The following is a 14,243-nucleotide window of genomic DNA, read 5'->3' on the forward strand; positions in this document are numbered from 1 at the left end:
TTTAAAAGTATTTATTTATTTTTGGCTGTGCCAGGTCTTCGTTGAGGCATGCAGGATCTTTGTTGTGGCATGCGAGATCTTTAGTTGCGGCTTGTGGACTTCTTAGTTGCGGAATGTGAACTCTTAGTTGCAGCATGTGGGATCTAGTTCCCTGACCAGGCATCGAACCCGGACCCCCTGCATTGGGAGCGTGGAGTCTTACCCATTGGACCACCAGAGAAGTCCCAGGTCTTGGATTTATTTATTTATTTATTTATTTTGCGGTACGCGGGCCTCTCACCGCTGTGGCCCCTCCCGCTGCGGAGCACAGGCTCCTGATGCACAGGCTCAGCGGCCATGGCTCACGGGCCAAGCTGCTCCACGGCACGTGGGATCCTTCCAGACCGGGGCACGAACCCGCGTCCCCTGCACTGGCAGGCAGACTCTCAACCACTGCGCCACCAGGGAAGCCCTTGGATTTTTTTTTTTTTTAAGTTTTTATTGTGGTAAAATATACCTAACATAAAGTTTACCATTTTAGCCATTTTTAAGTGTACAGTTCAGTGGCACTAAGTACATTCACATTGTTGTGCAACCATCACCACCATCCACCTCCAGAACTTTTTCATCATCCCATCCTGAAACCCTGTACCCACTGAATACTAATTCCCCATTCCCTCCTCCTCCCAGTCCCTGAGCAATCACCATTCTACTTTTTATTTGTACAAATTTGACTACTTTTAGTTAACTGATTTAAGTGGAATCACACAATATTTGCCATTTTGTATCTGGCTTATTTCACTTAGCATCATGTCTTCAAGGTTTATTTATGTTGTGGCATGTACTGGGTTAGCCAAAAAGTTTGTCCAGGTTTTTTCCTAAGATGTTACAGAAAAACCTGAACAAACTTTTTGGCCAATCCAATATCCAAATTTCCTTCCTTTCTAAGGCTGAATAAAATAGTTCAGTGTATGTTATACTACATTTTGTTTATCCTTTCATCTGTTGATGGACATTTGGTTTATTTCCACCTTCTGGCTGTTGTAAATAATGCTGCTGTGAACATTGGTGTACTTGCATTTTCTTTTGCTCTAACTCCAATTGGCATGAAGGTCCTTGATTGCAAAGGGGACCTGGGCCCTTGATTATGGATGAGCACCCTCTTCTGAGCCCAGATCACACATCCCGTGGTCTCCTCCACATCTTCTCTTGAACAACATAAGGGCATCTATATCCAGCTTAACAGAAACAGCCCTGAACCTTTGCTCTTCCCTTCCAAACCTGTTCCTCTCCGCATTTTCCCATGTCGGTAAACAGTCGTGGAGCCACCCAGCTATACCAACTAGAAACTTGGCAATAATCTTTTATATTCTCAACCCCCTACATCCATTCACCCGAAGTTCTGATACGTTTTTCCAAAACATTTCTCACATCTGCCCACGTTTCATCTCCCTTTGCCCTAACCTGACATCACTTGTCTCCTGCAAGACTACAAAAGGCTCCTCACAGATTTCCTTGCTTCCACTTTTGCCCTATCTAGCAAACCATTCTCCATCTTATTTGTTTTTAAAGCTAGGTAATATATACATGAGTTTAAAATCCCTTCTCTACAGGTTACCTCTTCAGAGGCAATAGCTGTTCTCTTCTCCCTGGTCCGCTTCCAGACAGTCGGAAAGGTACTCCCGTGGCTGTATATACTCATCCCCACCCCCATCTACCCACATTGCTCTAGGCCTCTTTTTTTTTTCCGCTTTATACGCCATCTACGCCTTTTTTCTCATCATCACAAACGGACGTGCCCGTCTCTTAGGCAGTGCCCGGCCTTACAGGCTGGACCGAGTGTGCCAGTCTCCAACCAGTCACTCCTCTGTTCCAAAGCTCGACACCTGGAATGAAACCTCTTGCTCTCTTCTTAGCCCTGTCTCCCTCTTGGCCTGGAGGCCCCTACCCCAAGGCTCAGTTTTTTGTTTTTGTTTTTTTTGCGGTACGCGGGCCTCTCACTGTTGTGGCCTCCCCCGCCGCGTACGGACGCGCAGGCCCAGCGGCCATGGCCCACGGGCCCAGCCGCTCCACGGCATATGGGATCCTCCCGGAGCAGGGCACGAACCAGTGTCCCCTGCATCGGCAGGCGGACTCTCAACCACTGCACCACCAGGGAAGCCCAAGGCTCAGTTTTTAAGTCACCTCTTCTGAGTGGCCTGCCGCCACGTTATCTCTACCACCGCACCTAACCCCATCTACCAAGGTCCTCGACACTACTTAAGTTTACAAGTTCACGGTTACGTTCTTTTACGCCCTTCCCCTGAGTGGGGAGCACCTCGGGCCAGAGCCAATCCAGCAGGTCTACCTCGTCCAGGAGGAAGAAACCAGTTACTACCCTGCCTGGCATTTAAGTGCAGGTAGACTACTACTCCCAGAAACCCTTTCGCCTCGGGCTGGAGATTTGCCCTCTACACACGCCCAGTGGAGGAGGCTGAGCATGCGCAATGGAAGATGAGCCTGCGCGAAAGGCTGTGCGGGCGGGGACCGCATCTCCCAGCAGGCCGTGGGGGCATTCTTTTATCCCAGCGTGACCAGTGACTTCCGGCGTGGAGGGGCGGTGCGGTACCTACAGCTGAGCTAGTACCTGGAAAAGCTAGGGGAGCGGCCGAGTGGCCGGCGGGCGGTAGCCGCCATGGAGGCTGTGCCCCGCATGCCTATGATTTGGCTGGACCTGAAAGAGGCCGGCGACTTCCACTTTCAGCCGGCCGTGAAAAAGGTGAGTGCGCCTCCTCCCCGTCCCCCCTTCTCGCGCGTATCTCTGTCGTCTGCCGGCGCGGGACGCCCCCTGCGCGTCCATCATCTCCCCAGACCCTGTCGCGACGTCGGGTGAGGCCAGGAGGGGCCTCCGCTGGCTTTCCTTAGCTTGGCCCACCCCCATCTCACCCCAACCCACCCCTGCGCGCTCGCAGGCCCCGGGTAGCACCCGCTGTCTCCTCGGCCATCCAAGATTCCCATCCAGGCACCTCACTTCCTCGGTGTGACGCTCTGGACCTCGTTCTGCTCCGCCCCTAATCCACGCCAGGACCGCCCTGCGGGGAGCAGTGGGCGGCCCTCCCTGAAAGGCTGGGTGGAAAGGCTGTGTCCGGCCCTCGGTGCGCTGTCTGTCCACGACCGGACTGGGACAGACGCTGAGGATGGCTCAGGATGTGTTTTAAGATGGGAGCTCCGTGAGCCACAGGAATGCCTGACCTCTGCGATTGGAGTCTCTCTGACACTTGGTGCCATTCTGTCTGGTCTCCTCAGAAGAAGAACCCTAATCTGGAGACCCTTTGGACCAGAAGATACAGTTCCGTGTCATTTGGGGAAGGGTTACTGCCTTTCACGACTGCCCAGAGGGGATAAACAGTGTTGTAGGAGAGACTTTAGGAGTCATTTGTTGAACCTTCAGTTGGACGGAAGAGGCTGGCAGGTTTGGTGCTGACGGAGGCAAGGGATCGCTGTGGCGAGATCAGGTGTGGCTGGTACAAAGTGGGGCCAGGTGTGTCGACTGGGCATCAGAAGCCCTCTGAGACATCTGCTGCCTTGGGAATGACCACCTGGTAGCATTGGGGGTCAGAGCAGAAGTGAAAAGGAACAACCAGGAGGCTCTTGCAGGTTGATATCCTTGTGGTTTTAGTAGCATTCAGTAAGGTGCTTGAGGAAAAAAATAGGACAAAGAAAATAGATTGAGAAGGAGTTTCCGAGGAAGGTCTCCCATTCTCTCTTGACACTGCCACTGCCTTAATTCAGACACTAACAGTTTGTATCCCTTTGAGTCCATCATTTAATCTCTTTGGGCATCTTTTCCCTCGTTTGTAAAACCAGGAAATTAGATTAATTGATCTAAAATTCCAAAAATTTGTTACCTCTTTCCCAGAGTTTGGTAACTCCTCTCATGGAGGCCCAGGGGCTCCCAGGGAGAACACTGCTCACATAATACCTTGTGGGCTAGGTGTAGGTGACAAGAGCATCAGAGGCTAAGTTTAAACAAAAAGATCTCCAAGGAGTTCCTGGGCTAAGATTTTATCCACTGGATTTATCTTCCATCTGCTCTTTTAATTCAATTAGGTGAATTTTTCTAAAACACAGCAAAACTTTGTTTTCTAGTTCAACCGTAACCCATTCAGAACACTCTCTGACCTACCCCAGTTCTTTCATCATTTTTTCAGGGCTCAGTATGTGTTTGATCTACGTGCTTCTGATACAGGTATCCTAGATTCTGTTCACAGCTACTTGCTGTTCCCTTAACATTATCTGTATGTTTGCTCTTCTGTGCCTTTGGTTGTGGAATTCCTCCCACCCAGAAGAGCTCACGTCTTTGCCCTCTGGGGTGGGGATGGGGTTCTTCTTTATAAAGAAAAAAATTTTTTTTGATGTGAACCACTTCTAAAGTCTTTATTGAATTTGTCACAGTATTGCTTATGCTTCATGTCTTGTCCCCCTGGCCCCGAGGCATGCAGGATCTCAGCTCCCCGACCAGGAATCGAACCCGCCCCCCTGCATTGGAAGATGAAGTCTCAACCACTGGACCACCAGGGAAGTCCTGATGGGGCTCTTCTTTAATCTCTATTTATTGGTTCTGTCAGTCTTTCAAGGTCCAGTTTAAGCTCTGTCTCATCCACAAGCCTTCTTTCGTCTGGATTAATCTTTCCCTTCTCTGAATTCCTCACTCTTTTTATCCTTTACCTAGTGACAGTTACGTGCGCTATGTTTTAACCCCGCTGTTCTATTGTAAGTAACCTGAGAGGCATCTCCCTGCTCCTCAGAACCTAGCAGGGTCCCTTTTTCATAGTTGGCATGCAGGAAAATGTTTCTCAGATGATTGACAGTTGAGAGGGAATTAAGAGATGGTGACCATAAATTTATGGAAATCCAGTGGATAAAATCTTAGTCCAGGAACTCCTTGGAGATCTTTTTGTTTGAACTTAGCCTCTGATGCTCTTGTCACTTAACACCTAGCCCACAAGGTATTATGTGAGCAGTGATCTCCTGGGAGCCCCTGGGCCTCCATGGGAGGAGTTACTCATTAGCCATTTACTAAGGTGGTATCAGATGCTGAGGAAAAATTCATTTCCTAGACATCTGCTCTTTTTCTTTGTTTCCTTATTTTGGGGTTGGGGAAAGATACACCATTTATTTGATAGGTTAAAATTGTTGCATGTTTTACATGAACCCACTGAAAAGGAATAGCAGCCTTGTGGGTGGCCAACCCCTTCAGGTACTCTGGAACTGTCTTCCTGCAAAGGAGACTACAGTAGCCACTGCAGCTGGGAACTCTCCCTGACCAGGACTCCTGTCCCCAACCCTAGAACCCACGCTTAACCTTCTGCCACTGGTACCCTTGTCCTTTCCTACCCTTGCTGCGACCTGCAGGAACCTTCACCAATGACTTAGAGCTTAGGAGTAGAATTTAATTTAGGATAGTAGAATGAAAATGGTTCTGTTAAGGTCAATCTGTTGAGCACCATGCGGAGTCCTGAAATATAGATGAATAAGAGTCCTTTTTTTCATGGAATACATAGTTTGGTAGAGGAGATTTAAAAATAAGATTGTGACATCAGTGGAAGAGTAGAAATATGTGCAGTGTGTACAGAAGTACCAGCCTAAGGAGGGGCCATCAGGGGAGGCTTGCCAAGGAGGTGGGTTTTGAAGAATAAATAGGAGTTTTTCAAGAAGGTAAAGGGTTTCTTTATTTGTGAGAGCTGGGCCTTTGAAAAAAACCTTTCATAATGGTTAGTACTGGTTTTCATTCCTGATGGATATGCCTTCAATTATGGAATAATGTGAAATAAGAGCCAGGAGAACAGCAAGCTGGTTTTGAACAGCAGTGCCAAGTTTTAGGCTGGGATACCTGGACCCACATAATTTTTTAGTGGGGACATGCTGCTAGCCCTGTACCTTACCTGTGTTTTGGAGTCCAGAGTGCTCACTGGAAACTGATGAAGGATGACTCTGTGCTCTCCATCAGTGAGTGATTTGGCCACACATGTTCATGTTTGAAGTTCTTTCCTCCTGTGGTCCCAAACACCTGCCCTTAACCAACTGCACTTGAGCTCAGGTCAAGCTCACTTGGACTCAGGTGCTACATCCATCCCTGATTCATTCATTGAACAAATAGTTATTGAGTGACATTCTCAGGGCTGTATGTGATGACAAAAATCTCTGCCCTCATGGAGCTTACCTTCTAGTGATCCACATAGTAAACCATCCTCAAGGACAGATGTACTGTAGGTAGCCACCCTACCAACCAAGTGGCTTCTTGGCCTCTCCCCTCTTCCCTCTCTGGCTGGGTTGCTCTCTCTAAGTCTCCACTTTCGCACCAGGTTACTCCAGAGAAACTGTCCGCTGTTCAAGGCCTGCCACCACTTCGCTTCAGCCTGCCTTTCACACTTCAGTCTTACCAGGCCTCTCACATAGGAACTTTCAGCCTCTTTTGCTGGTCATTGTCCTTGTTCCGGTCCTTACTGGAATTCCTTTCCTCCTGTTCATCACCCAGGTTGAACCGTACTTTCTCGGGGTCCCTTTAGCTGCCGGCAATTGTACCACCCTCCTTCAAATTCAGACAGATCTTACCGCTCCCCTCACTCAGTTGACCTGTGCCACAGAGTGTACACTCTTGTTGCCTCTTCTTACTGTTCATCTTATTCTCATGTAGGTAGAATCTGTTTTTCAGGTTTGTGGAGTTTTTATCCCCTTCCAGATTTCTCATGGGACAGCTCACTCTTGAAAAACTTGTCCCACACATAAATGGGGAAATGAGATGACCAGAGGCCTAAAAGTGCCTGGCTCCTCAGCAGTGAGGAGCACAGGATGTTGCCAGTTGCCTTTGGTGGTGACCTGTCTTATCTCTTATCACAGATTTGGAGTCACTGAGCCGGTCTGCTTGAGCCTATCTGCCCACTCGAGTTTACTGCAGAATGGCTTCAGGTGCAGGTGACCTGGATTGTTCAGTTCATTCTTCTCTGACTTTAATCTCATACATAAAAGCCGTATATCCCTTTCACACCAGATTCTTTACTTGGGAAGTAATAAATACTTGTGTGTAGAGAGTGCTTAGGTTGAATGACCTAGTCTAGTTCTAGCACCCTCCAGGGGAGGTAACTTGAGTCGACCTCACTAGTGTTATCCAGGCAGTTGGAGGGGCCGTTCAGAAGAGATGTGGGAGAGAAGCCTTGAGTCTTATGTAGGGGTTAGACTAGGTGAGGATGAATGCCTGTTCTCATCCCTGATGCTCTTGGCCTGTAATTTGGTCTTAGGCTTGCTGATACCAAGGGGCTGAAGATTCCCCTTGGCAATAATACTTCCTTCTCTGCATAAAATTAATCTCACTTGAAATTCAGTAGCAGAACATATATTGTATTCATTAACAACACTGTAAGTGGGACTTAATTTTTTGTGGAATAACCCAACGCATTCCCCATATTTGAGTCAATCCTGCAAGTGAAGAAAAAAAGAAATATAATGTGCATGGTGAATGAATACAGTGCCAACAGCTGTGATGCCTTTTATTGCCTTTTCTTCTTGGGTTATTGCTTTAATTAGCACCATGAAATTCCAAGGTGTTATATCAAATTAAGAGCAGAAGCTAAACATCCCCATCATCCAGGAAAAAAAAAGAGCATACACAGAAGAATGAGACCATGATAGTACCAGAGAAGGTGACACAAAAGGAATATCCCTGGGTCAAGAATCAGGAAGTTTGGCCCAGAGTGCTAGCACTGCGATTGCTCATCTCTGCAAAAGAATGGCAGGACCCAGGATGGATGTTTCCAGTGATCTCAATTTACCTGCAGAATTCTGGGCTATTTGTTGCTCGGTAAAAGAGCAGAGTACCATCATGGAAATAGTATAGACGTTGGAATCAGACAGACTTTGCCTTAGGTCCCACCTTTTCGACTTAATAGTTGGTGACTTTCAGCTGCTACAAATGATTACATCATTAACCTGTGCCTCATTTTTCTCACCTGTAACATGGACTAATAATATACCTTATAAGCTTGTGGGAATCAAGAGTTAATGCATGTGAGTCCCTAGTACAGATCTTGGCATATTGTAAACAATATTTTCAACTTAGCATCCTCTTCCTCTGTTTAGTGAATAGCTCAAGACCTATGACAGCTCTGTGAGTTAGACACAGCAGGTAATTTTTTAAAATAATTTTTAAAAAAATTTATTTATTTTATTTATTTATTTTTGACTGCATTGGGTCTTTGTTGCTATGCACGGTCTTTCTCTAGTTGCAGCGAGTGGGGGCTACTCTTCGTTGCGGTGCGCGGGCTTCTCATTGCGGTGGCTTCTCTTGTTGCGGAGCACGGGCTCTAGGCGTGTGGCCCTCAGTAGTTTTGGTGCGTGGGCTCAGTAGTTGTGGCGCACGGGCTTAGTTGCTCCATGGCATGTGGCATCTTCCCAGGCCAGAGATCGAACCCGTGTACCCTGCATTGGCAGGTGGATTCTTAACCACTGAGCCACCAGGGAAGCCTCATAGCAGATAATATTAACTCCATTTTACAGGTGAAAAACCAAGCCCAGATCTCAAAGCAACCCAGGGGCATAGCCAGGACTTACTCAGTCTTGGTATTTCTCTCTGGAAGTGCTCTTTTCATTCTGTTTTATTGTTTTCACTTACAACTCCTTCCTCGCCGTTTTGCCCCCTGCCATGGCTCTGAACCCTGGACATGCTTTCAGCATAAAACTGTTCATAGGTCTCATTGTTCCCTCAGAAAAGGATTCCCAGCTACTCCAAAGCCTGGCTGGGCTCTGGAGGTTCCCTGATCCTCCCAACCCCCACCAGCTGTTAGTTGTGTAGCTGTGCTGGGGTCCTGTCAGTGCCTTCTAGTATCTTACTCTTGATCTGGGGTGCCAAGGCCCAGGCTCTACCTGCTGCTGGGCCTTCCTTCTCAGACTCTGCTGTGACCTTCAAATCCTGACCAGACCTTGTTCCGAGCTGTGCAGAGGTGTGAGCTATAGAGAGAATGACTGAGAGATGGTCTCTGTCCTTTACTCTAGAACCTTCAGCCGCCTCTTTCCTCTGTTCAGTAGGGGGAGTGATCAAGCCGTGGAGGATTTTATCAGAATTTAAACAATAACCTGTCTGCTCCACTGACTCACTGTGTGGCTGGAGATTCATTTTCGCTTCCCATTTTTTGTTTTATGAGAACCATGTTTAAAAAATAGAAATGGATTGGTCTAATGTGTGGTTAAGAATATGGGCTCTGGAGCCCAAATGCCTGGATTTCAGTCACTGCCCCATCAGTTATTGGTGCTGTGTGACCTCGGCAAATGCCTTAACTTCTGTGCCTCAGTTTCCTCATTTCCTCATCTGTAAAATGGTGACGATGATGATGTCTGCTTCTTTGGGTTGTTGTTAGGATTGAGTGACTTATTAGGCACTTGGCACAGTGTTTGGCCTGTGGGTAGGAGCTCAGTAAGTGTTTGCTGCTGATCTTGGAGGAGGAATGAGACAGGTAGAAGGTTTCCTCTAGGGGCAGTTTGCTGGCAGTGGAGGCAGCATCTCTCTCCCCTTTACCATTGTGTGACTACAGGGACAGATGTTCTCAGCGATGTCAGGTGAAGCCTTGTTTCTAGGACTCTCAGATATCCCTCCAATCCCTTCGGCCTCTGTCCCACAGGACCTCCTGCAACAGGAGTAGTTCCAGCTGCCTTAGTCTGTTGATCTTAGGTGAACAAGGGGCCCTTTGGTCCAGGCCGTGCCTCCAGGCTGGTGAGTGTGCTCACTGTCCAAGAGGTGGTGAGTGCTGTTGTGGGCAGGCATGCCAGCCCCTTCTCTGATATGGGCCCCCTCCTCTCCCCTCCCCGTCTGGATCATTCCCATCACACATCCACAGGCCTTTCCTCACCAATGAGATCACTTCTGTGGTGCCCTTTCCGCAGGAAGGCGGGCTGGTGAAGAAGCCTTTGCGTTCCCACTCTTCTTTGGTTCTTCTTCCTACTACATTTGCTGTTGGGTCAGGATTATGACTGTGATCATAATCACACCAGGACACACCAGGGACCACTACTTGACGGAGGCTTGAATTTGTGGCCCATTTTGGGATGCTCAGTAGGATCCCATTTCAGACAGCTGAGTTCCCCAGCTTCCTGAGCTGGCAGAGTCCTGGGCTTCATAGAGAGGGCTGCAGCATGATGAGGGCCAGCCAGGGTGTTCCATTCAGGTTGTTCAGTCTTCTTTTCCATTTTGTTCAATGGAGGAGGCTCCCGCAGTCAGCATCTTGGTGCTGTCCCATTACTGAGGTCGAGTTTCTTGCGGCCCAGGAGATGAGCTCGTGGTTGTGGGTCTGGACTCCATCCTGAGCCCTGACGGGTGATTGCCGAGGACTCGGAGGGCAGGAGCGGGAGCAGGGCAGTATGCTCTATCCCTGGTTTACAATCTTCTCTCTCTCTCCCTAGTTTGTCCAGAAGAATTATGGAGAGAATCCAGAAGCCTACAATGAGGAACTGAAGAAGCTGGAGTTGCTCAGACAGGTAGGAGGATAGTGTTTTTATGCAGGTGTGGACAGAATTGGTTTGATAGGGAAGTAAAGAAGCCACCTAGAACTGTCTTCTTATTTTAATTCAGTATTTTTTCCTCTGTAAAAGCAGCAAAATTAATGATAGAAAAAATTGAAAATACTAAAAGCAAAAGAAAAAACGCTTTTCACAATTTTTTTGTATATATAGATATATATATATATATATTTTTAATGTTATTTATGTATACTATATACAACCACAGTAGGACCATGTACCACCTATACTGCCTATGTAGCCTGCCTTTTTCACTTAACATACTGTGGATATGTTTCTGTATCAGTGAGCATACAACAGTGGTATTTTTTTTTTCTTGGTTTATCTAATAATTTTTCTTTAAGTTTTATTTTATATTGGAGTATAGTTGATTTACAATATTGTGTTAGTTTCAGGTGTACAGTAAAGTAATTCAGTTATACATATACAGATATCTGTTCTTTTTCAAATTCTCTTCCCATTTAGGTTATTACACAATATTGAGTAGAGTTCCCTGTGCTATACAGTAGGTCCTTGTTGATTATCTGTTTTAAATATAGTAGTGTGTATATGTCAATCCCAAACTCCCAGTTTATCCTTCCCCCACCACCTTTCCCCTTTGGTAACCAAAAGTTTGTTTTATAAGTCTGTGAGTTTTTTTCTGTTTTGTCGATAAGTTCATTTGTATCATTTTTTTAAGATTCCACATAGAAGTGATATCATATGATATTTGTCTCTGTCTGACTTACTCCACTTAGTGTGGTAATCTCCTGGTTCAGCCATGTTGCTGCAAATGACATTATTTCATTCTTTTTAATGGCTGAGTAATATTCCATTGTATATATGTAGCAAATTTTTTTAAAAAATTATTTATTTTTGGCTGTATTGGGTCTTTGTTGCTGTGCGTGGGCTTTCTCTAGTTGCAGCGTACAGGGACTACTCTTCGTTGCGGCACATGGGCCTCTCATTGTGGTGGCTTCTCTTGTTGTGGAGTGTGGACTGTAGGCATGCGGGCTTCAGTAGTTGTGGCACGCAGGCTCAGTAGTTGCGGTACACAGGCCCTAGAGTGCACAGACTTCAGTAGTTGCAGTGCGTGGGCTCAGTAGTTGTGGCTTGTGGGCTCTAGAGTGCAGTCTCAGAAGTTGTGACGCATGGGCCTAGTTGCTCCACAGCATGTGGGATCTTCCTGGACGAGGGATTGAACCTGTGTCCCCTGCATTGGCAGGCGGATTTTTAACCACTGTGCCATCAGGGAAAGTCCTGTACCACATCTTCTTTATCCATTCATCTGTCGGTGGACATTTAGGTTTCTTCTATGTCTTGGCTATTGTAAACAGCACTGCAGTGAATATTGGGGTGCATGTATCCTTTCGAACCTTTCAGGCTTCTGTTCCATTACTTCTTCCCCCTTACCTTTCACCCCCAAGACAAATCCCAACCCCTGCCAAACCGCTGTGGTGTTGTATGTAGGTGGGGTGGTGTACGTAGGTGGGGTAACTCTAAGGAAGGAGGCTGGAGGTGGGAATCCCCCCACCAGGAGACTTGGAGGCCAGCTGACTTTTCAAAGCTGTTTCAGCCCAGAGGGTCCAACATTCTTTGGGTACACTAGACTTGGTTTAACTGTAGGAGGGCCCACCTGGATCTGGAGATTGTGGTTTCGTGCAGAGGGACCAGGCACTATATGTCTGCGGGGGTGGAGGGGGGGCTCATTTGCTGTCACATCCTCCCCAGCTCCCTCAGCCCCATGACAGTCCAGCCTCGGGACCCAAGCCTGCTCAGGCTTTAGGGATGTGACACCAGCCAAGGTCACCGAGGCCTGAGGGGAATAGAGTAGGCATTTCTTTTTTTCTTTTTTTTTTTTTTTTAATTTTTATTTTATGTTGGAGTATAGTTGATTTACCACGTTGTGTTTGTTTTAGGTGTACAGCAACCTGATCCAGTAATACATATACATATATCTATTCTTTTTCGGATTCTTTTCCCATGTAGGTTATTACAGAGTGTTGAGTAGAGCTCCCTATGCTATACAGTAGGTCCTTGCTGATTATCTATTTTATATATATTAGTGTGTACAGGTTAATCCCAACTTCCTAATATATTCCTCCTCCCCCACCTTTCCTCTTCGGTAATCATAAATTTGTTTTCTAAGTCTGTGAGTCTGTTTCTGTTTTGTAAATTAGTTCATTTGTATCAGTTTTTCATATCTACCTATAAGTGATAACATGATATTTGTCTTCCTCTGTCTGATTTCAGTTGGTATGATCATCTCTAGGTCCATCCATGTTGCTGCAAATAGCATAATTTTATATGGCTGAGTAATATTCCGTTATATATATGTGTGTGTGTGTGTGCGTATTTATATATACACACACACACACACACCCCCCACATCTTCTTTAGCCATTCATTTGTCGATGGACATTTTGGTTGCTTCCATGTCTTGGCTATTTTAAATAGTGCTGCAGTGAGCATTGGGGTGCATGTATCCTTTCAAACAATGGTTCTCTCTGGATGTATGCCCAGGAGTGGGATTGCTGGATCATATGGTAGCTCTATTTTTAGTTTTTTAAGGAACCTCCGTACTGTTCTCAATAGTGGCTGTACCAATTTACATTCCCACCCACAGTGTAGGAGGGTTCCCTTTTCTCCACACCCTCTCCAGCATTTATTGTTTGTAGATTTTTTGATGATGGCCATTCTGACCAGTGTGAGGTGATAACCTCATTGTAGTTCTGATTTGCATTTCTTTGATAATTAGTGATGTTGAGCATCTTTTCATGTGCTTTTTGGCCATCTGTATGTCGTCTTTGGAGAAATGTCTATTTAGATATTCTGCCCATTTTTGATTAGGTTATTTGTTTTTTTGATATTGAGCTGCATGAGCTGTTTGTATATTTTGGAGATTAATTCCTTGTCAGTTGCTTCATTTGCAAATATTTTCTCCCATTCTGAGGGTTGTCTTTTTGTTTTATTTATGGTTTCCTTTGCTGTGCAAAAGTTTTTAAGTTTAATCAGGTTGCATTTGTTTATGTTTGTTTTTATTTCCATTACTCCAGGAGATGGATAGAAAAAGATCTTGCTGTGATTTATGTCAAAAAGTGTTCTGCCTATGTTTTCCTCTAAGAGTTTTATAGTGTCCAGCCTTACATTCAGGTCTTTAATACATTTTTAAAAATTAATTAATTAATTTTTGGCTGCATCAGGTCTTTGTTGCTGCGCGCGGGCTTTCTCTAGTTGCGGCGAGCAGGGGCTACTCTTTGTTGTGGTGCGCGGGCTTCTCATTGCAGTGGCGGAGCACAGGCTGTAGGCACATGGGCTTCAGTAGTTGTGGCTTGTGAGCTCTAGAGCGCAGCCTCAGTAGTTGTGGTACACGGGCTTAGTTGCTCCATGGCATGTGGGATCTTCCCAGACCAGGGCTTGAACCCATGTCCCCTGCATTGGCAGGCAGATTCTTAACCACTGCACCACCAGGGAAGCCCCTTTAATACATTTTGAGTTTATTTTTGTGTATGGTGTTAGGGAGCGTTCTAATTTTATTCTTTTGCATGTAGCTGTCCAGTTTTCCCAGCAGTTCCCACACATTTATTGAAGAGACTGTCTTTTCTCCATTGTATATTTTTGCCTCCTTTGTCATAGATTAGGTGACCATAGGTGTGTGGGTTTATCACTGGGCTTTCTATCCTGTTCCATTGATCTGTATTTCTGTTTTTGTGTCAGTACAATACTGTTTTGATTACTGT

At 46.1% G+C, this 14,243-nt stretch overlaps 1 protein-coding gene across 1 annotated transcript in view; it reads left to right on the forward strand.

Annotated features, from left to right (window-relative positions):
- Nucleotides 1-2,653: 2,653 nt before the first annotated feature.
- Nucleotides 2,654-14,243, forward strand: part of PTPN23 (protein tyrosine phosphatase non-receptor type 23) — a 38,900-nt gene continuing 27,310 nt past the window's right edge. Inside the window, exons 1-2 of the mRNA XM_029242132.1 lie at nucleotides 2,654-2,737; nucleotides 10,408-10,482. Of these exons, the coding sequence (XP_029097965.1) occupies nucleotides 2,654-2,737; nucleotides 10,408-10,482 (159 nt within the window). The remainder of the gene's footprint in view (nucleotides 2,738-10,407; nucleotides 10,483-14,243) is intronic.

The sequence above is a fragment of the Monodon monoceros genome, unplaced genomic scaffold (genome assembly GCF_005190385.1).
Source record: "Monodon monoceros isolate NGI ecotype Baffin Bay Population unplaced genomic scaffold, NGI_Narwhal_1 Super_Scaffold_3, whole genome shotgun sequence".
Lineage (NCBI taxonomy): Eukaryota > Metazoa > Chordata > Mammalia > Artiodactyla > Monodontidae > Monodon > Monodon monoceros.